General features: G+C 44.4%; 1 protein-coding gene across 3 annotated transcripts in view; it reads left to right on the top strand.

Moving 5' to 3' along the window:
- Positions 1–2324: 2324 nt before the first annotated feature.
- Gna13 (G protein subunit alpha 13) overlaps positions 2325–23352 on the top strand; it is a 40883-nt gene continuing 19855 nt past the window's right edge. The window contains exons 1-3 of one of the 3 annotated variants that reach the window (XM_037201322.1): positions 2325–2756; positions 4976–5202; positions 21763–22109. In XM_037201322.1, the coding sequence (XP_037057217.1) occupies positions 2474–2756; positions 4976–5202; positions 21763–21795 (543 nt within the window). In that variant the 5' untranslated portion in view covers positions 2325–2473 and the 3' untranslated portion in view covers positions 21796–22109. Of the gene's footprint in view, positions 2757–2930; positions 4243–4975; positions 5203–21762; positions 22110–23352 lie in introns of those variants that run through there. The other 2 variants (XM_028865245.2, XM_028865246.2) reach the window with 2 other exon arrangements.

Genomic DNA, 23352 nt, shown 5'->3' with positions numbered 1-23352 from the left:
ATGGGCTCTGAGGGATTGGAACTACAGCCCTCAGGCTTGTACAACAGGCACTTTAAACGCCAAGCTGTCTCCCGGCCCTTTCAATCAGTGCTTTTACGCTTCTTATCACTGCACAATCTATTGCTCGGATGAATCACATTGTGTTTATCCATTCATTCACCAATGGGCTTTATTCATTTATTTTGTCATTATTTTTAACAGCCCTGCTATGAACATGGGGTGTCCAAGTTGACGACTGAGCTGTGTTCTCAGTTCTCTGGGACACATACCTAGGAGTGGAACCGCTGGGTCACATGGCAAGTCTCTGTTTAACTTTTGAAGAACCACTACACGGACTCACTTCGATGCTTATGATTTACAAAGTGTCTTGATCACCGGTTCCGAGCAGCAGCTAAACCCCAGGTGAGGCTTTAAACGTTTCTTTTCAGAACCCCCCATTAGAGCAGCCAGGCTCAACCCAAGTCAAATTTGTTCCAAGACAAGGTTCCACTCAGGACTTTGAAGAGCCTCTCTGCTGTATGACATGTCCCAACAAGAACTGGCCAGGCAGGAATCCCTTCCTGCCTCCTGGGCATCCTTGCTTTTCCATTATGGTGTGCACACCTCAGGAAAATGAAGACGGCTAATCCAACGTATGTATTTCCCACCTCAGTTTTTTGCTAAAGAGTTCATATTAGAACCTGGAGGTAACTTAGTGGCTTTGTACTACCTGCCTGGCCTGGGTGGAAGCTAATTTTCCCCCTGGTTCTAGAACAGGGTGTCCCTAACAGTGGTCAAGGCTGTATAGAGATCACCCATTCCTGGCAGGCTTTTGTCTCACATTAGGCCTGACCCTAGGAATTCATGGATGCTGGATGTGAACTGAGCCCACTCTGTAGACGGTCAGCTCTGTGGGCTCAGGTCCACTCTACAGTTTTGGTGGGTGTAATAGGAGATAATTCCACTACAGGTGTTGTTTACCATAACCAGTGTATTGAGTCATGGGCTTCTCAGTCACCAATCCAAATGACAGTCACTGACTGACTTAGTGCTGGTTTTGAAATTTAAATTTGTGCACAGGCCTCTCACTGTGTTGACCTCTTACCCCCGGCTCCCTAACACACAGGAAGTTCTCAAGTTGCTGGAGCCCCAAACCAGGAGCAAAACACTGAGACAAAACCAGACAGGCACCAACCGCCTTTCCCTTTTGAAACTGACAAAGAATGAAGAAGTTGGCTTCTGAGGTCCTTGCTACACAGTCACTCAGGCAACCCAGCTGTCATTTGTCACGTGGGTCTTCAGGAGTCTTTTCAGGTGTCCTGGCCTGATCTGCTGTTATGACAGGAAAAAAAAAAAGTCTCTTGCCAGTCATATCCTCTGTAATCTGGCAGGAAACCTAAAATGTGCCTGCTTGAGCCCTAGGCTGTTCGCTTATCTGCTTCCTTGGGAAGAATGTGCATCACAGTGTCCGGTTTAGGGGGATTTTCACCATGACCTCACCCTCTCCACCATTCACTGACCTCAGAGGGCATTACCCAAGTCATAAATGGAGCTCGGGTGGGATCCATTTTAGTGAGCCAGCCACCAGCGACCTTCCTAGCATATCTCACATGAGCTGCAACTCTCCTCAAATCAGGGCAGGTATCAAAAGTGCCCTGAATTGCTGGAGAGGGGGTGTTGATCCCTAAGACATTTGACATCTAGCTATCCTTCTAGACTTAGGATGGTAGAATGGCAAGGGAGTCGCTTCTAATTAAATGCGCTTGCCTGGAATCCTAGCAGTGGAGAGGGAGGATTGCCACAAGTTGAAGCCAGCCTTTGTTATAGGGTGAGATCTTGTCTCAAGACTTTAAAAAAAAAAATAGGCAAAATGTAACGAAGGAAGAGCAGGAGGAGAAGGCACTGAGGAACCTTCCAGGCTTGACCTGGTCGGTGCGGTAATGTCCCAGTCAATGGTCCCAAAATAGGGCGCCTAGAGGTGACCACAGGCGGCGGGCGAGTAAGTACGGAAAGGGCAGTGGGAACTGTTGAGTGAAGGAGCCGGCAAAGAGAATGGTGTCGGGATGGGGTTACTCGCCTCGGGGATCCGGGAAGCCGCTGCACTAAAGGGAAACAGAAACTCTGGACCCGCGGGCGCGCGCCCAGCCCGGCCCACGTGACCCCGGGCTCCGCCGCTCTCCGCGCGCGCGCCCCCGGCCGCAGCCTCCCCAGCGCGGCGCGCCTGCGTGCGCGCTGCCGGCGGGCAGCGGGCGCGCGCATGCCCAGAGGGCCGCCGCCCCTCCCTGGGCCCGCCCTCCCTCCCTCCCTCCCACCCTCCCCCGGCCCGCGCGGCCCGCCCTGGCGAGTCAGTCCTCGGGTTCCCTCCCTCCCTCCCCGGGCGCGCTCGGGCCGCCGCTGCGCTCCCCGCCCTCCAGCCGCCTTGCCGGAGCCACTCGCTGCCGGAGGAGGAGGTGGAGGAGCCGCAGGGGCCCGCCGAGGCGGCGGCGGCGGCAAGATGGCGGACTTCCTGCCGTCGCGCTCCGTGCTGTCCGTGTGCTTCCCGGGCTGCGTGTTGACGAACGGCGAGGCCGAGCAGCAGCGCAAGTCCAAGGAGATCGACAAATGCCTGTCGCGGGAGAAGACCTACGTGAAGCGGCTGGTGAAGATCCTGCTGCTGGGTGCGGGCGAGAGCGGCAAGTCCACCTTCCTGAAGCAGATGCGGATCATCCACGGCCAGGACTTCGACCAGCGCGCGCGCGAGGAGTTCCGCCCCACCATCTATAGCAACGTGATCAAAGGTGCGGAGCGCGGCCGGGGGGCTCGGGGACCCGGGGGACCCCAGGGGAGCGGAGCCGGGCACCGCCCTCACCCGCCGGTCCCAAGTCTGAGGAGACCGGACCCGACCAGATCGGACGGGCGAGCGAGCGAGCGAGCGGGCGAGCGGGTGGGCGCGCCTCGGGCACCGTCCTGTGCGCCGCTGTGCCCCGGTGCCTCAGATCCGGGACGCCCCGCTGTCCCCCGTGCTACCCCAGTGAGGGTCACGGTCGGCCCCGTACCCGCCGCTGGCCTCGCCCCCTCCGAGAGGGAAGTGCGGCGAGCAGGGTGACGCCGGGCAGCAGGGCGACTTGTGTCCTCCCCGCACAGCACACAAGACCACCCATCAGCAGCCCCAGGTTCATCCCGCATCTTCCTGTCCCTGGTGGGTGACCCTAATAACCGGGTCGGATGCCCTTCCAGCGCTTGCCTTCCCAGGCCACCTCTTGAGTTAAGCAAGTTCTGGAACCGTCGCAATGAGGAAACTTTTTTTTTTGGTCCTGAGACTCTTGTCAAGGGCATGGAGTGACAGCCTCTGAGGCCTTTGGGGGCAAGAGTAAGAACCTCAGGGGTGTCGCGTTTACTGAACTGGCATCAGGAAAGCCTATTTTAAAAAAATACTAGTGCGAGTGTTTTTTATCGCCTCAGTCCTACAGGATGTTTGCAATCACAGTTCAACATGTTGCACACTTTCTTTCTTTTTGTTTAATAACTCGAGACGGGGGTGGGGGGGAACTTAAATGAATGTATGTTGAACTACCAAGACTCTTTGGCTTAAAAGTCGTAGGAGACCGTACAGAGTTAGTGATAGTGAGTATGTGTTGGGTTGGATCATGGACTTTACAAATTCTGTTTGACAGTATTTTAAAATTAAAATATTGTTCCTCAGTGAAAAACACATGAAGTCTTTTTTCTTAGCATTCAGAGAAGTCGTGGAGGTGGCTTTTATTTTGTCATTTAAAATGTCACCTTTCGTATTTCTTCTTTAGTGTCAAGTGTCTTCTACATAAAAGACATTGTCAAAATTGAGGCACAGTGCCCGATGTTTTGAGTGATTAAGGAGTCACCCTGTTTTATCTGGGACTTTAAGATTGTAGGTCTTTTCAGGTTGTTATGTGGCTTTTTTTTTTAAGTGGGTTTTGTTGTTGTTCAGGAAGTACATAAAACAAACCCCTTCATGTCTTCCCTCCTCCTCTTTCAGGATTTCAAATGGGAAAAACTGGAGAGGGGTGCATTGTAGGGCAGTGAGGGGAGGCGGCTAGGCCAAGAGCTCACAGTCCATGGCTCTGCAGTTAAACTGTAAAAGACGGTTGTATTTAGTCTGCCTTAATGTTTAGCACAAAACTAATTAAGGTCTCTTCGAAGGCTGTAAACTGTACCTTGCTAGTCCATAATTGAAGGTACCTTTGTATCCTGATGCAGTTGAACTTAAAGAATTATGTAATGAATAGACTCAAGTATTCACTGAAGGTAAGCACCTGGTTTTTGATAGAGACTGGGCCTAAGAATTACTTTGAGCATTATTGTGTGATCAAGTCTAACTAGGCGTCTTCTTTTATTGAATCAGTGTGGCCCGAAAATTGAAAGCAAAACAGTTTTTTACGTATCTAAAGAAATGACTTCCTAATACACTGAGACAGTTCAGTGACAGTGTTGAGTCTGAACTGACCCGTGTCAGCGGAAGCCTCTGGGTATCGTTTTGCGCTTGTCCTCCCTGTAGGTAACTGTGAAGCCAGCGGGTGACTGCACTGATTGTGGCATGCGCTCGGGAAGCTTCGAGTCCAAGTGTGTCCTAGAAGACAGTGTGGGTAGGAGCTGAAGGACTCTGAACACAGTGAATGAGTGTACCAGGCTGTCTTCAGCCTGGACTTCAGGCTGGGCAGCATTATTTCTTTTTTCTGTCTCTGGTTTTGACCGACTTCCACTCCAGAAATGATTTTATGAAACGCAGCGTATTAAAATCCTTCCGAAAGAGTGATTTTTGTTACTGATATTTACTTTCCAAGCTTTTAAAACCGAACAATCGTTTTTTAAACCTCTGAGAAGATAATGGTTGTTTTGATTTTTGTCTCCATTTTGGAAGTAGGGGTTCAGTAATAGCTAAAAAAAATTAAGGAACCAATACTGAATGACACTGAGGTGAAAGATTCTGATGGTATGTTAATGACTCTTCCTCACATTTTTTTTTTCTTTTTCAACAAAGGTATGAGAGTACTGGTAGATGCCCGAGAGAAGCTTCATATTCCCTGGGGAGATAACAAAAACCAGCTCCATGGAGACAAGCTGATGGCATTTGATACCCGGGCCCCCATGGCTGCTCAGGGGATGGTGGAAACTCGAGTATTTTTGCAGTATCTTCCTGCTATAAAAGCCTTGTGGGATGACAGTGGTATACAGAATGCTTATGACCGGCGCCGGGAATTCCAACTGGTAAGACATTCATTTGCTTCTCTAAAATGTTGTTTATTTTTGTTTGTTTGTTGTTTTTATTTATGTGGGGGGGCATCTGCATGCTATAACACGTATGTAGATGTCAGAGGACAGCCTGTGGGAGTTGGCTCTCTAACGTGTAGGTTATGGGCATAAAACGCAGGCCCTCAGGCTTGGCAGCAAGGGCCTTCACCTCCTGAGTCAGCCTGGCTCCGAAGGGCACTTTTGTTAAATGACTTTTTGTAATGTCTGGTTTAGCACACTCGGACAGACTTCCATCCACAATGTGATCTCTTAGTTCAGAAACGTCACCTCTGATGCTTGGTTTGCTGTGTGTGTGCTTTTTACTAGCCAAGATTGAAAAACAAGGTCAACTCCATAGATTTAATGAAGCTAGTTTACTGGTTAGAAAGTAAGGTCATAATGACTTTCTGATGGCCTTTCTCTTTTTAGGAATAAGAATCCAGTGAGTCTGGCGGTTCATATGTGCCAGTTAGCCTTTGAGGCACTTATTTTATGACAGAGATGAGTTTGATAGAGAGAGATTAGAGTCTTTTTTTCTCCTTGCTTTGTAGACCAGGCTGGCCTTAAACTTACAGTGACCCTCATTTCTCTGCCTCCTAAGTGCTAGGATTACAGGCATGAGTCCCCATGCCCAGCCGAGAGACTAAACTCTTTAACAGTAAATACTCTATAAAATATTTTATAAGAAACAAAATACAATTTTTGTGTTCTTGTTTCATATGGGAAATCATTTCATTTGTTTTTCCTCCTTTATCTTAAAACAGATTATAAAATACTTCATAGCTTTTATGCACTATGAAGGGTAGGTAGGAAAGAAGGACCCAAGGATAAAGATAAAACATGAGGGGGGCTTGGTGGTTCATGCCTGTACTCTGAGCTCCTTGTAAACCGGCAGCAGAAGAATCACAAGTCCCAGGCCAGCCCGGGTGACACAGCAAGGCCCTAACTTAAAAAACAAAGATACGAAACCAAGAATTGAGGCAGAATTTTTAACCTAATGTTTTGTAATTTAATTGTGAGCACTTTGATTGTGTTTGGTTCTGTTTGCCAAATTCCAGAAAGGGTCCATCAGCAGTGGCAGTGTAGCCAGTGTGCAGTTTAGAGATAGTTCAGATCTGAAGTGCTTCCCTGGAATAGAATTAAAGTGATAGTTCAGAGTAAAACTGCTTAGGAAATTGTTTGATGATGTCACTAACGTCCAAGTGATTCCCATGGGTGTGGCTACACAGGGATGTACAGCCACCAGTCTTCCTTGGTACAGTCTGTGGTCAGTAACAGTCTAGACTGTTCTAGAAAAGTTACAAGAAAGGTTTATGATATCTTTTTACAAAACCCATGTCTTATGTCCTTAGTATATCCTGTCATATGCTGGCTAGTACAGTTCTTTAGTGTATGCATCGTTTCAGATTCTTGTATTGAGAAATCTGAATTTACCTTGATACATGACATTCATGGAGTCACCGGATTTCTGGTTGGCTTTGATGTTTGGTCCCTGTTGTGATTGTGTTCTCTGCAGACTTGCTCGAGCTCCACATACCCCTTCTCATTGCTGTCTTCTCCCAGCCTCCTGTTTAAGGGCAGCTCGTTCTCCTTCCTAGTTAACTTTCTCAGTAGACACGCTTTCCACTGTTTTCTCAGATGTCTGTCTTCCCAAGGCCATCAAAAAACAACCCACTACATAGTCAGCAATCAGTACACCCTGAATGAATAAATGAACAGCAGTGTGTCTGAAAGTTCCCTGTGGGAAGGAAACTTCTCCATTTGTCCTCGGCCTGTCTAGGATGCCACCGAAAGATTTTGAGTCCGGACTTTCACATCTTCCTCTCATATCGGGGTCTGTGTCATTGTTAAGAAGGGAGCATGTATATATTTTGTTTAACCAGAGCGGACAGGATGAAGACCTGTGTATTCTTGACTTGAGCCAGCTAGTGTTTCAGTAGAAGAATGCTGTCAATGACAGGGAAAGGCGCGTTCCAGAAATAACTTTTTTTTTTTTCTAAGTAAAAGTAGAGAAAAGAGAATAAAGCGAGATCTACTAGTAAACTAGAGGCAAGGGTTTCTCTACCCTGAGTGTATTTCCAGCACTGGCAGTAGTATCTGGCCCACGGTAGGGACTTGGTTATTGTATTTTTGAATGGGCTGTGGTGTTTGGCACTGAGAAAGCACACCGCTTATTTACCCTCTTCCCCAGTCCCTATTGGCGCCTTACCCCCACACAGCAGATCCCAGATGCTGTCTTTTCTCTTCTGTGACTTGATGTACTTGGCTCCTTCTTTCTTTCTGCATTGTTCGGTGTTCCCCTTAGACTCCAGAAGAAATCTTGTTGGAACAACCTGAGTTTACTCAGAGAGACCTACTAGTTTCCTCTGGCTTTACTTCTTGTTGTGGGGAAAGGCTCCAGCTAGCTTACCCATGATTTCAACGATATAATTGATAGGCAGCTGGACATACCCTATAACCTCTTAATTCCCATGTGTCCTGATTTTCCACTTCCCTAGCTCTCTTTATATAATTCTTCTGCCAGGGTTTTTCCTTCATTTGGAGCTAATGGTATAATCAGATTTTAAATGTTTTTTAATTAATTTAAAAAAAACATTATTTTATGTGTATTTTGCCTGCATATATGCTTAGTGCCTGTGGAGGACAGAGGAGGATATTGGATTTCCTAGAACTGGAGTTATGGATGAACGTTTTTAATTTCAAGCAGTGGTTGATAATATTAGACTTCTTACTGCAAATTCAAATGAGAAAAATCACTGACATTTTAAGAGACGCTTTCATATCTTACATTTTGTCTGAAACGAGTGAGTGCCTCTTGATTTTCAGACAAGGGGTAAGGGTAGCGATGTTGTAATTTTGGGTGATAATATGATTTTTCTCAAAATTCTCACATCAAACATTTTCTTTTCTGGTTAGTTTCCATTGTGGGTTAAATAAAGAGCTTAATGTGGAAAAGAAACATCTCAGCATCATATTGTCCAAATATCAGATGCCTGTCCAGTTGTAAGCTAGCGTGTCGAGGGTGATTTGTTGGAAGAAGTGGTCTCTTTTTAGCTACTTACCCTTTTCCTTGGCTGTCAGTTCCTGGTCACCTACCACTGTGCTTGTGACACCTCTTGTCCTTTGAAAAACTTGTAAGATGACAGTGGCTAGGGCATCTGGTAATGTGGATGACTGCCTAGGTGAGGTTGGCTGGGGGAGGGCTGGCTGGCTGGGATACAGCTGGCCACACAGAGTAAGAGCCTGCCTGGGAGTCACCGCCTACTAGTCTCTTAGGTCAATTTACAGTTACAGTTCAGCAGTATAAGCAAGCCTGGCCACAGAGGACAGGACAGGGTGTGTGACAGCGGGAGGAACAGGGGACAGCTTCCTAGTTTCTGTAAACAGTTTAACTTGGTCAGCATTAGTACAGCTTCCTGTATGGCCAGTCTGCTTTGCAGCTCTTGAAATCAAAACTATTCTTGTTCATCATTCATTGTACCTTCAGTGCGACTTGTGTTTTCCTGCTCAGCTAGGACAGTTTGTGAAGTGGTAGCTTCACTTCTCTAAGGTGATACAGGTATTGGTGGAGACAGATTCTCCTGCAACCTATGTAGCAAAGTAACTGTTTTGCTTCATGAGTGGTCTGTAAAAAGGAGCTGAGTGTCAACTAAGTAAAACTAGAAACTTCAGTTTTGAATGGTAAAGTTTTTTGTTTGCACTGCAGCCCTTATTGGAAATAGAATACCATTTGAGTCTTTTGATAATTCGTTAACACAAATTTGGGTTTGCTTTAAAAAGGTGATTGAGGCCAGGCTGAAGCAGGAGGATCTTGTATTGGAAACCAGCTTGGCTGCATAGAGAGTTCAAGGGTTGTATTTGAGACTCTGGACAGAGTCAGGGGAAGAAAGCCAGAGACCCCAGGGGATGCCTGAGCACTTGACACTTTAAAGGGTAGTACAGTGCCTTCAATATCACCTCTGACAGAAAACAGTTACTGGGAAGTGATTGGTGCTGCTGCTAATGTGTTTATTAAATAGGGAAGCGATGGAGCAATGAAGTAGTCTCACTATGACTAGGTTAGTTATAACTGGGCTTTAGTTTCAGAATTCTACTTCGTGTGTGGATCTAATCCAGGACAAAAGTTTATGAGCTCACTTTAAAGAAAACAACAGCCCAAGCACTTCCTGGATGGACTGTTCCCATTCTCCCTTTACAAATAGGCTGCAGCTTAAACAAGTTGGGGGTGTCTGTTATTTTTCTAAAGAGTTAATAGTGCTGATAAGTATAGTCCCTGTTTAGTACCTTCATGTTTGGGACAATTGCTTGGTATTTTTCCAATCACTGTTGCATATATTATCCCCTGATTCCTCAGCAGCAAACAGTGACAAGCTACTTGCTGTTGTCCTCAGCTCATCGATGGAAAAAGAATGAGGCTGGGCACAGGCTCCTTGATCCTTTGGTCCCCAGGCCTAGTAAATGATAGTGGACTGCGGAGCGGGAGCCCTGTCTGCTCACCCCTGGCCCGTCACTCCTTGCCCTGCCACTGAACCCTTGTGCAGGCATTCAAGCTTTATGTCCCTGGACCAATCGTCTTTCCTCTCATTTCCAGCCTTTTTAGATTCCCTTTCCCCAAATAACCAGCATACCTCTATTGAGTTCTAGTGCATTGCTTTGAGTGTGTGGAAGGCTTTGTTAATGTTTGGCATTGCAGTGATCTTCACATGTCCTTTTTTGCACTCTGAGTGTTCATAATGTTCTGTTTATTCTTTTTTCTTTGTCAACTAACTTACAGCTAGGATAGAAGTGCTCTTACCTGACGTAGATAGCAAGCTTGCCTACTTTGAGTGGTTTATTGGATGCATAGTTTATCTTGGCAGGCTCAGCTTGAGACTTCCCTTCCTTAAAGCTCAGTGTGGCAGGAATCCTCATCCACGGTGCTGTCTTTTCTGAAATGTCACTGAAGATTACTTACTGCCTGTCTTGTGTCTGTTTCCCAGATTTGCTTTTGCTTTGGAGAGAGGAATATCAGAATGGGCTATTTACTCCTGACATGCTTCTCATATAGAGACATTATTGCCCATACTGTGTGTGTATGAGCATCCCAGATTGCTGCTTGTTACAAATTTGTGTATCGGTCTGAAAAGACCTAATTTTAAAAACTGTATTTCTGTTTATTTACAGTCACTTTTATTTCCTTGTTTGAACATACTTCATTCTTAACTCTGTCTATATTATGAGCTTATCTTTTTTACAAGATACTGCTTTTTAAAAGAATTTGTTACAGCCACAGGAGCAGAGCTGTTAGAGTGGGCTGATAGAGATCAAGGAAATAGTTTTGAGAGCTGGACTTTAGTGGACTTGGCTAAAGTTGGTGCTATATCATAATGATGGTAGTTAATTTTTCACAGTCAATTGCTCTTCTTTTGGAAAACTGTATCCAAATTTTGGTTTGTTTGTTTGGGGTTCCCTGTGATCCTCTTGCTCAGCCTCCTCTGAGGGCAGGGAGTACAGGCTTATTGTACCATGCCCAATTCAAGATTTTAAAATCAGTACAGTGGGTGAACTTTTTCATCCTTATTGTGTCTGTGATGGACATAGATCCCTTGGGTAGAATTTCTCTGTTGTTTTATTTTGCTTTGTGGTCCAAGTAGTCAGTCCTGTGTACTTGGTTATGCTTTTCTTTCCCATACCTGTTAAAAAGTTAACCTCTTTCAAAGAATGAGACATTTTTACATAGGCTTTAATGTGATCCCTTACTTTTTGAGGTGGTTTCTGGCTGATAGACTAAAAATAGAGCAAGGTCAACCAGTCTTCCCTGGCTGTCAGTCTAGGTGTGAGCTAGGACAAGTCCCTCAGCCTCTCTCAATTGGTTTCAGTGACTATAAAATACAGATGACTATGGAATCTATTGTCTGTTGTGAGGATTACATGGGATGATCCATATAAGACATTAGCGTGATGCCTGGCGTTTTCAGCAATATTATTAATATTTCTTATATGCCATGTGCACATAAGTAGCTGTCGAAAGAAGTACTGTAAGCTTTGATTGGTTTTACTCTTCTGAACTTAATTGCTAATATAATAGTTCTGAATTCTGAATGAAGTAGAATGTCTGACTTACATTCTTGGTACACAGTGTAATTTCCAAGAGGATCACACGTCCAGAGGAACTGAAGTGCTCTTTGGTACATTGGCTCTTGCTGCCTTTTAATAGCACTTTGCTTCATTTTCAGATAAAATATTTATGTGTGCCTGTGTGAGTTTATGTACAAATTGTATATACAACATACACATAGGTGCCCACAGATATCAAAAGAGGACATTGGATCCCCTGAAACTCAAGTTATAGGCAGCTGTGAACTGCCATTGGGTACATATTTGTGAATGGTTTTAAAAATAAATTCTTTAATCCTAAAGAACCAAATATAATTCAGGTTGAATATCCCTTGTCTAAAATTCTTGGGATCAGACATGTTTGGTGTTTCAGATTTTCCATCTTTTCAAATATTTGCATATACACAGTGAGGGATGAAACCCAAGTCTACACATGAGCGTCACCTGTACTTTGTGTATACAGTGAAGGTAACTGTATAAGTTTTCAGTGTGCCTGTGTTTTGACTGAGGCTTGTCACATGATGCCAGGCATGGAATTTTCCACTTGTGCCATCATGTCAGTGCTTTAAAAGTTTGTGTTTGGGGCTGGAGAGATGGCTCAGTGGTTAAGAGTACAGCTATTCTTCCAGAGGTCCTGAGTTCAATTCCCAGCAACCACATGGTGGCTCTCAACCACCTGTAATGAGCTATGATGCCCTCTTCTGGCCTGCAGCATACATGCAAGCAGAACACTGTATACATAATAAATAAATAAATCTTAAAAAAAAAAAAAAGTTTGTGTTTGGAAGGTTTCACATTTTAGATACTCAACCAGTATTGAAAATAAAGATGACTTAAATAATAAAGCATTGTACAGATACTCGGTGGACTGACACACCATGATCCCATTTTCACAGTGGCCTTTCTAGTCAGAGTTATGTAGTTCGGAAACTGTGTAGGGAGAGGGGCTCAAATCCCGTCCCCTGCTGGAAGTGTGCCGAGGTGGTTGTCGGCACAGGTGCGGGTGGCTTGCTTGCCGTCCCGCTGGATGCTTTCTCTCTCTTCCCCTGTGTCCCTGTCCCGTCTCTATGGCCTGTCCACACACACACACAGAGTGTACCCTTCCTGCCATGCCATTTCCCTGCCTGTGACTTGGCAGAGGTCCCCTGAGTTCCCAGGTTACAGAGGGTAATTAGCCTTCATTTCCAAGGCTAAAAAAAAATTCCTTGCATCCTTAATTTTTTAGTACTTAGTGTTAAAAATAGTTTTATGTTGCTTTTTGTGAGATAAACTTAGCATTTTGTACAAAAATAACTAAAAAAGCCCAATTAGTTTAATTGAGAATTTCTACTTTGTCTTGATAAAGAAAAACAGATTTCACGTTTGTTCTCCCTGAAGAAAAAGAAAACAGCTATTGATTGTAGCATTTAAAAACAGTATTAATAGCTGGCCTGTGGTGGTGCACACCTTTGATCCCAGTACTCAGAAGGCAGAGGCAGGTGGATCTTTGAGTTCAAGGCAAGCCTGGTCTACAGAGTGAGTTCCGGTACAGCCAGGGCTATGAAGAAAAACCTTTAAAAAAAAACCCAACAACAACAAGAACAACAAAAAACCCCAACAGTATTAATAAACAAAACTCATCCTGTCTTTACATCCCCAAAGGCCTTTGGGTTCTTTGAACCAGAGCAATTATATTTAGTTTGTAATTATATTTAGTTAGAGCATTTCTTTTTTTAAGAAGAAAAAGAGCTGAAATGAATAAGTAGAGTAGGGGACTTTTGTTTTTTAACACCCTGGGGTACTGTTTTCTAGTCTTTGAATAACTTTTTTTTTTTTCAAGACAGGCTTTCTCCACGTAGTTTTGGTGCCTTCCTGTATCTCGCTCTGTAGCCCAGGCTGGCCTCGAACTCACAGAGATCCGCCTGGCTCTGCCTCCTGGGTGCTAGGATTAAAGGCGTGCACCACCACCACCACCACCACCACCACCACCACCACCACCACCACCTGGTTGAATAACTTAAACAACAACAACAACAACAACAACAACAACAAAAAAAACAAAACCAAAAAACGTGTGTATGATTGTCTTGCCTGCATGTATGTTTGTGCCCACTTATACACAGTGTACATGAAGGCCAAAATGGATGTCAGATCTGGGATACAAGTTCTGGATAATTATTAGTCACCATGTAGGTGCTGAGAATTGAACCTAGGAGAGCAGAGAGTGCTTTTAACCACTAAGCTATCTTTCCCAAGTAACTACAAATTTTCTTCTGTGAATTCCTTCCATCTCTACCTCCCTGCTCGGTTTGTTTTCACGTAGGACCTTGAGCTGTGTAGCGGAGGATGTTCTTGAACTAATCCTCCTGACTTTATGTCTCAAGTGATGGGAATATAGACATGCACCACCACACCTGATACTTATTCATCCATTCATATAGGGGGTTTACCTGCATGTATGTCTCTGTAGCACATGCTTGCCTGGTGCCCTTGGAGGCCAGAAAAGGGCATTGGATCTAAAACTGGAGTTACAGGTGGTTGTGAGCCAACTTGTGTTGATGGGAATCAAACTTGGGTCTTTCGGAAGAGCAGCCAATGTTCCTGATTGTTGAGCTGTCTCTCCAGCCCTCACCTGTCTATCTGTCCTATGTCTATCTTATCTACCTACCTCCATCCATCCATCCATCCATCCATCCATCCATCCATCATCTATTTATCATGGTACTAAGGCTTGAACCCAAGCATTGAGCACAGTGGACAAAGTGCTCTACCCCGAACTACATGCCCAGTGCTTTTTTGTTTGTTTGTTCTGCTTTTTGAGAGAGGGTCTGACTCTGGCTCAGCCTGGCCTAGAACTTGTGAACCTTCCTCAGCTACTGTCCCTGGCTCCCAAGTGCTTTTTATTCTACTTTGAGACAGAATATTCACTACATTCCTTTTGAGACAGGGTCTTCCTCTGTAGTACAGACTCGACTGGAGCTCGCTATGTAGCCCAGGTTGGCCTTGGATTCACAGCTATCCTCCTACCTCAGTCTCCCCTATGTTGGATTACAGGTGCAGGTCGCCACACGTGGTACTTAAATTGTTTCTAAGTTTGAACAGTCTTGAACTTAGAATCCTTCTGCGTCAGTGTCCAGGAACTGGACCTACAGGTGTACTCTTTCAACTTAAAAGTGTTTTTGTGTTAAGTAGGATAGAAATTACTCAGAGAGTCTGTCATCTTCTATTATCATGTGATTTTTTTGCTTAGCCTTCAGACTGAAGGATGTGTAGTTTGTTGTCCATTCGCTGTTAAGTAAAAGATTTGTGGACATTACTAGTGACAGCAGCTGCCCACGTTTTCCACATTGCTGGGGGTGGTTTTGCTTGTGATGACCCTGCTAACTGCTGTAGTAGATCTGATGAGTGAGGTCATGGGCATGGGCGGACTTCAGATAAAAAAACATGGGCATGGTGTTTTCCACATTTCATTTTTTTTTTATTGATTTTGATAAACCCAAGTAATTAAATTCTATATAAAGGTGAAAAATACTAGTTATCCTAATAAAAATGTTGAAAGATGGGTGTTTGCCTGGTATGTGGAAGGCCCTGAGTTCAAAGCCACATACTTTCGCAAGTCTGAAGTGGATGATGGGATTTAGCCTATTCAGTTAGAAATCTTGCTACACAAATGACTTGCTACCTTTAACTATTGCTAATTTGCCATGTTCACAGTAAAACAATCTATTTCCTTTGGCTTTAACTTTAATATGTGATATCTTAATCTGATTTAAAAGTTTTATTTTATAGCAATTAAATTTTTATAGGAATGATTATGTCTGTCTTTTATGCGTGTTGTGTGTGCGCAGGTATTAAGATATGGAGTTATGCCGGGCGTGGTGGCGCACGCCTTTAATCCCAGCACTCGGGAGGCAGAGGCAGGCGGATCTCTGTGAGTTCGAGGCCAGCCTGGGCTACCAAGTGAGCTCCAGGAAAGGCGCAAAGCTACACAGAGAAACCCTGTCTCGAAAAAAAAACCAAAAAAAAAAACCAAAAAAAAAAAAAAAAAAGATATGGAGTTATTACTTTTAACTGTCTAGTTTCATTATAATCTGTTTTTTTCCCTCTCCTCAGATGTGGAAAATAAAAAGCAAATGTGAAAAAAAAAAACGATGAGGATAGGAAAGCCCTGGGTAACAGGAAAGCAGGGTGCAGGTTCCTAACAGTTCTGTGGGCACACCTGGCAGCCATGCGGTCACATGCCGTTGCACACTCATTGATGGGGCAGGTATCAGTCACATGCCATTGCACACCCATTGTTGAGGCAGGTATCTTTTTGCAGACTTGTTTGCTCGGGAACCAAATAGAAATAATCTCTGTGTTGGTTGCAGATGTTAATTGGAGTTAACTATGGTAAATAGGCGGACATATATAATTATACATATGATCGGTGCTCCAAATGAAATGATTAAGAAGAATCAAGACACCAAGAATTTGGTTCAAGGAGGTGACATTTATTTAAGACATACTGGATGAGAAAGTGTCAGCCAGACAGGGGGAAGGGGGAAAGAGTTCACCAGGCAGAAGGAGCCCATGTGTGAAGCTGGAAAAGCTTGTTGCTTATCAGAAAACTTGTTCAATGTTGTTGAGGGCAGAGCAAGCAGGGGGCCTGACCAGATGGAAGAGGCTGGTGACAACTGGTTGCTATCCGGCCTGTAGTCCATACTGAGGAGTTGGGGGTTTCTGAATGCAGTGGGAAGCCACCAGAGGACTCTGGGCAAGACACGGAGGCTGTTGTATGGAGAGCCTTGCTACTGGGTCTGTCCTGAGTGCAGCAGACTGGCTGGGAGAGCTGCAGGAGGGGCAGTGCCTTCAGGTGGGTGAGACACTGCGGGCTTTGACCCTGGAGTCTGGACCCAGGATAGAGTTTGGGGCTGGAGGAGAAGTGTGTGAACTCTTGGCTTGCATTGTATGTGGTTTCTCGGAGTGTAAGGTATACAAACAGAAGGCTGCTCATAGTAGAGTCTTAAGGAACCTTAGCATCTTTGGAGAATGTTCAGAGGCAGAAATCACCATGAAAAGAAGTGCCCTGGAATGTACTGGTGCAGCACTTGGGAGATCGAGGCAGGAGGATTGCTTGTTTGAAGTCACCTAGTTACATAGTAAGACCATGTTTGAAAACAAGCTAAATACATTTTTTTTTAAGAGAAGAAATGCTGCAGGAACGTGGTAAAGTGCTGGAAGACAGAACAGTGCCACGGGTCAGCAAGGAGCTGGCAGCAGGAAGGCTCTGGCTGGCAGGTGACATGGGGAGGGAGAGGCCAGACTGGAAGTGCCCGAGGAGGGAAGAGCGGTGAGGAAGTGGAGAAGATTCACTGAAGTTAGCCTGACTCTTCCCATTTCCCTTCTGCAGCACTTTCAACCACCTGCCTTAGCAAGTTGTGGTTTTCAGACCTTTTTAAAGTTCAGACACATTGTATTTGTATTAACCAATATCTTTGCATTGCACGTATGAGTTAAAAATGAGTTAATAGGCTAGATAAGTGCTGTGGGTATAGCTTAGTTGGTAAAGGGCTTGCCTAGTATGCTCACAGCCTAGGCTTTGATTGCTTGCACCCCATCAGCTGGCCTGGTAAGATAATACCTGTAATCTTAGCACTTATGAGTAGTGGCAGGAAGATCAGTTCTCCTCAGAGATGTAACCACAAGTTCAAGGCCAGCTTGGGATAAATGAGAGAACAAGGTCTCAAAATAATTTTTATGCTAAATAAACACAGAGGAGTTTCTCTCTCTCTCTCTCTCTCTCTCTCTCCCTCTCTCTCTCTCTCTCTCTCTCTCTCTTTTACAGCTGTCCCTTCATGTCCTCAGGGGTCTGGTAACCCCCTGGGATAGCATAATCTTAATGTGCAGTCTCTGGTATAAAATGGTGTAATATTTGCATCTAACTTAAGTACAACCTGGCGTGTGCTTTAAGTTACCTCTGGCATACTAATAACGCCTCATACAGTGGTGTGCTATGAAAGTAGCTATTGTGCGCTATTGTTTCAGAAATAATGACAAGAAGAAAAGAGTATGTGTTCAGTGCACATGCAGTTCTTGCTTTGCTGTGTAGTTCTAGGCTGATCTCTAATTTGTAGTCCTCTCTGTGCCACCGTGCATGGCTCCAGATGGAAACTTCGTTCCCGGTATTTTCAGACTGAGGTTGGTTGGAGCTGGAGATGTGGAGCCTGTGAATACAGACTGTGCTTGAGTGTTTTACATGTGATCACTTCCATTTAGAGAAGTGAAGGTAGTCATGTGCTCAGTATGTATATACCCGATGCCCTTCAGTTCTTCATCAAGCTTGCATCGAGTACTTGCTCTGCGTAGTATGCTGCGGCGGGCCCAGAGGAGACCCTAGGAGCTCCAATGGATCGGTGGTTTGCCGTCCTGGTAGTTCTCAGTCCTAGAGGGGAGAAGAACAGGTAGTGGTCGTTGGCAGGGTTTGTGCTCTTCTTCTCTGCACTGTTAGCAGCTGCTTTTTAGCTGAGAAAGGATGGACCTCAGAGAAAGCAGGGAGTTGTTCACGATTCAGACCCAAGGCTGCAGGGCTCCACAGCCCATGTCTGGCTGGTACTCAGGCCCATGCTTTTCTGCCTTTCATGCTAACAGAATTAGCCAGATCGTGACTTGGAGACAGGAACTGATGTGACCAGGTACATTTTGAGCTAATTTGCACATTCGGCAGTGTTTGAAATATTTTCAGATGGCCTTGCTTTGCTGTCTGATAGGATTCAGGGATGAGACAAATGACTGACTGGGTGGAACTTCGCGCTTGGCAAGAGAGCTTAGGAATATGGAGTCAACACTAAACTAGGAGTGAAGCCATTTGGATTTTCCTGTCACCTGCATCTCATTTATTAGTTAGTACTAATAAATGAAGAAAGGGTTTATTTTAATATTATCCTGCAGTGTTTGAGTTTGGGGATTTGTAGTATATCATCGAAGAGCCAAACTTCCATCTGCTGTGCACCCATAGGGCCTGGGGGGTCAGGAAGCCTCTGACCACACTCCCCGTGGAGACCATGGGAGATTGAACCAGGGAGGATATGTTTCCCCCTTTCGCCCCTTTCTTCCCGCTTGCCTGCAGTGCAGGTCATTGGTTTTTGGAAAATGAGGAAAAAGAAAAAAGAAAGGTAAAACCAATGCACTACTGAAGATTTCTAGTTGTGGCAAAGCATGATTTTCTTTTTTTTTTTACTCTCCCTGTGTGTGCATATGTGTGTGTGTGTGTGTGTGTGTGTGTGTGTGTTAGAGAGCATGTACACAAACGTGTGTGTGTGTGTGTGTGTGTTAGAGAGCATGTACACAAACGTGTGTTTGTGAAAAAGGTGTGTGAGCGTTTGTGGGGAGGGGCACATGTGTTGTGTTGGAGGTCAGAGGACAACTTGGGGAGTTGGTTCTGTCCTCCCGTGTGCGCGCAGGGGTTGCGCTCTGCTTCCAGGCTGTGCACACACTAGTGCTTTTACCCCTGCCCTTCTTTGCTTGTCTACTGCTGTGATAAAATACTGATCAAAAGCCGCTTGGGGGAAGAAAGGGTTATTTTAGTATGCAGGTTATAGCCCATCACTGAGGGAAGCCAGGGAAGGAACCCGGAGGCAGGAGCTGAAGGAAACAGGCCATGGAGGAATGCTCCTTACTGGCTTGCTCCCTGGTTTGCTCAGTTCGCTCTTCTTCACTCGGGACCACCTTTCCTGGGGTGGCTCTGCCTGGAGTGGGCTGGGCCCTCCTAGGCTAGTCAAGAAATGGTTCCACACACTTGTTTACAGGCCATCTGATGACAGCGACTCCTCAGGTCAGGTTCCCTCTTCCCAGGTGGCTCCAGCTTGGGCCAAGTTGACAAAACAAAACACTAACCAACACACTCACTGAGCTGTCTTCTCAGACCTTCGATATTCTTTAGATGGTTTTGAGATTGTGTATGATTGGCTCTTTTTAAGTTTAACATTGAAGCATTTTTCAAGGCTCAGAACTTTAACCTTTACTGTATTAAATGTATTATGAGCAAACTGAAGAGTAGGAAAATTGTTAGCTTCTTGGAGGGAATGACTTCAGTTTATTATTCTTTTATTTATTTATTTATTTATTTATTTATTTATTTATTTAGGTTTTTCGAGACAGGGTTTCTCTGAGTAGCTTTGCGCCTTTCCTGGAACTCACTTGGTAGCCCAGGCTGGCCTCGAACTCACAGAGATCCGCCTGGCTCTGCCTCCCAAGTGCTGGTGGGCCACCACCGTGCTCCACCACCGCCCGGCCAGTTTATTATTTTTTGTTTGTGTCTGACTGAATGTACACACGGTACGTTGTGTGTGCACAGGTGCCCAAGGAGGCCAGAACAGGGTGTGAGATCCCCTGGAAATGTCATCACAGGCAGTGGTGAGCTGCCCAATGTGGCATTCTAAGCCATACATGTTTTCTGGGGGTAAAAAAATTCCACAGTGATGCTCTGTGCCATCTGAGACATCTTTGTTGACGTTTTGGTTATCTTCCTCCGGTGTTTGAATACATGTTGGGTATTGAGATAAACTCCTTTGTACTCTCTGTCCAGCTTCATATCCGGCTCCTTTATGGTTGCAACATCAGCATTTCCTGAAGGTGACTTTTCTCAGTACCAGCAGATTCCTTAGAAATGGGTGTGAACTTTTTACTTAAATGCTCCCGCTTTCTTAGGAAGCTAAAGTAGTGGTTCTAAACAGTACCTGCCATCTGGGATAAACCTGCCGTATCGCTGCCCTGTTGGTCAGAGCTGCCCACTGCTGCAGTGTGGAAGTCCTCCCATGTAAAGTGTGCTTTACTTTCATGAGACACTGACAGAATCACCGAGCCTTGATAGGATGCACATTTACAAATGCTTAGTAGGGGATGCTTGGATCTCTGTTCCTCCAGGATAAAGCTTTTTCATAAAATAAGGTACTTGTTTTATGACTTCTGTAGTAGGAGAATTACTTTTAGTAGATATGCTTTATGATTAGGATTACTAGCCACAAATTATTCTGGTGATAAATCTAAAACACTTGACATAAAGCAGCATTTCCTAGCTGAGAGTTGTGGCAATAGGGCGGAGCCTGCATAATAAAGTGGAGGACCTGGTTCTTTCCCAGGTGTCTCTTCTTTTACACTGGGAGCCTGTTTGTTGTTACAGTGTGTGTGGGGGGGGGGGGGGAGGGAATGGATGGAACTTTGCTCTAAGTAAGCCAAAGGTAGTATTCCTGAGGAAATTTTTACTTTGATTATCATAAACTGTCTTAGGTTGGTGTAGAAAGATTTATTTTGAAAAAATAATTTTCAAATACTGAGAGTTAATATAACTGACTAATTTTGGCTCTTAGAATCGTTAAGTGTGACATGGAAAATACTAGTAAGAAATTTGAAGTTTCATTAACTTAGAGTGTAGATGGTTTTGATGTATTGACAGAGCAAAGGAAAAATGGCAGTTTCTTTTGCTATCAGTAAATATTGTTATGCTTCTGTGAACCAAACAAAAAATGATGTGAGGTGCTTTATATATGCATTTTTTACAAAGATGACAATACTGCCCTTTTTGAAATGTAGTGTGTGTACAACATCAAATACTTTTTCCCCAGAGAAAAATGAAAGAAAAAAAAAAGTCAAAGATAAGAATCAGTAAAAGAAATCCCTTGAAACCAGGCAAGCCGAGCTGTTAGACGGGCAGAAATGAAACAGGCTGGGATTCAGTGTGTGCTGCCCTCCTACCTGTCTCTTCTTTTGAGTTAGGAGCTTGCTCTGTAGCCCAGGCTATACTCGCTCTGTAGCCCAGACTGGCCTTCAACTTAGAACCCTCCAGTCTCGTCTCCCCAGCCTTCTAAGAAGCTACAATTACAGGCCTATTCCAATAGGCCCTGCAAAGTGAAAATTGATTGATCGATCGATCGATTGATTACAGACCTATACTGCCATACCCCACAAAGTGAATATTGATAACAGATGGATTTTTCTTTTGAATTTTGATATTTTTGAATAACTTGTATTTTTAACAAAAGACTATTTTAGGTGATAGCAGTAACAACTGAAAGAGGCTCAATAAATAAAAATGTGACCCTTTAAAAATCTCTTAATATTTTTTAAAGCAAACTTATTTTCCCACTTAGAAACATACTAACTGCTTTGCATTTAAGTTTTTCACATTTTATGAGATTAAGCAATGATGGTTCATCTGAGTAGAAAACATTTTATTCCCCCAGTGCTAGGGATCAGGTTTGCTACAGAGCTGAGTCCTAGTGTACAGACAAGCAGATTTCAGTTTGTCTTCTCTGATCATAGTCTATAAAAATAGTTGAGGATGGTGAAGTTACGACACACACAATACATACTACCTACAGTTTGACATTTGTCTAATGTCCTTGCGTGAGCATTTAGGATGTCTGCTTGTGGCAAGAATCTTTCAAATTCCATATGATCTGTGGCTCCTCCTAATCTCTGCAGATGGAGACCTGGACTAGGCCCCACCCTGCTTGACTGTTGGTTAGAAGACAAGTATTCAGAAACCTAAATCTACTTAGAGAAAAAAGCAGTTCTGAAGCTTCGCCGTCATCCAGTCCCTTCAGTCCTGTTTGAGGGCCAGTGAGCTGCCTCAGTGGGTAAAGGAAGTGCTTGCTGCCAAGTCTAACAGCATGACTTTAGTCCAGGCACTCAAGTTGTGGAAGGAGTTGTTTTCTGATCTCCACACATGTGCCACAACTTGTGCATGTGCACACGCATGCGCGCGCGCGCGCGCGCGCGCGCACACACACACACACACACACGTGAATAAATGTGACTTTAAAATTCAACTTGTATATCCTCTCTTTCCGTCCTTATCACTTTCTTTGCATCCATCTTTGATTGGCGGTAACATTTAATGATTGCCCTCACACTGAGGGACTTTGAATTTTGTTTTCATATTCTCTTGATACTGTAACTTTCTATAATGCTTTTCATGATATCCAGACATGCTGAGAAAATAAATGAACTTTATGCCTTGGAAGAACTTAGCCATATTCACTTACGTTCATCTCTTGCTTTTCTGTTGTTTGTGCTTACACCTTTATAAGCAGATAGGACTTACTAAGCTATATGTGCTCTAATCATTCCTCTAGAAACCATCATTCCATATGTTACACTCTCAGTGACTGATGGAAACAGGATGTCGGAAAGGGGAAGTTACAATACAAAGCGTCCAGCAGATGTTGCCGTAGCTGTTACTATGTACAAGATAACAATCCTGTTCTGCAATACAGAGAGCAAAAGTTTGAGTGTAGCTAGGTGTTTCTGTACAAGACCATATGTCAAAGTAAGGAGCTTTGAGAGGCACAAGTCCTCAGTGCAAACAACAGAAGGGGTAATTCCTGAGGGCAGGGGCAGCTGGGAGAAGCCATAGTCAGTGGAAAAAGAGTGAAAATGAGTATATCTTAAATTCATGTTTCTTCAGTACTGATCTTACTGGGAAAAAACCAAGAATTTGAATTCTTGCCCCTAAAATAGTTTTCTTTCAATTTCTACCCCCTGGATTAGTCTTGATAAACCATATAACTTCTGTCCTTCAGACTTTTCAAAATCTGTAAAATGGGCAAGACTAGGTGTTCTGCAGACTGTTCAACTTGGAGTCTCGTCGTCTCTGTCTATGAAAAGTAAGGTCCTCGGATGAAGAATGGAAGGAGTTGTGTCAGGCATGGGGTTGGGTACAGGAGGAAGGAAGGTGCTCAGCTCTTGCAAAAGCCCAGGAAGGTGCCTTTGTTTTGAAGTCAAGCTTTTCTTTTTCCTGAGTTGGTCTGTTAGTGTGTAGTATAGTCCAGGCTGTCCTTGAACTCATGACATCCTTTCTGTCTCAACCTCAAGTGTTGAGGTTTTCAGGCATTTGCCACCATTTCTGACTTTGGGGCTCATTTTAAAGAGAAAAATAGGGGACAGTATAATCACTTGGGACTAGCTAAGTATTCAAACAAGAAATTCTGGTTCACTGGTTCAGTATTTATCACTGAGAATGATATCTTCCTCCCGTTCTAGGTGAGTCTTAGTAAGCAGGGATTTGGTTAG

Source organism: Peromyscus leucopus, chromosome 8b (genome assembly GCF_004664715.2).
Source record: "Peromyscus leucopus breed LL Stock chromosome 8b, UCI_PerLeu_2.1, whole genome shotgun sequence".
NCBI lineage: Eukaryota > Metazoa > Chordata > Mammalia > Rodentia > Cricetidae > Peromyscus > Peromyscus leucopus.
The sequence above is the reverse complement of the archived record's forward strand: the minus strand, read 5'-3'. Positions and strand labels throughout refer to the sequence as shown.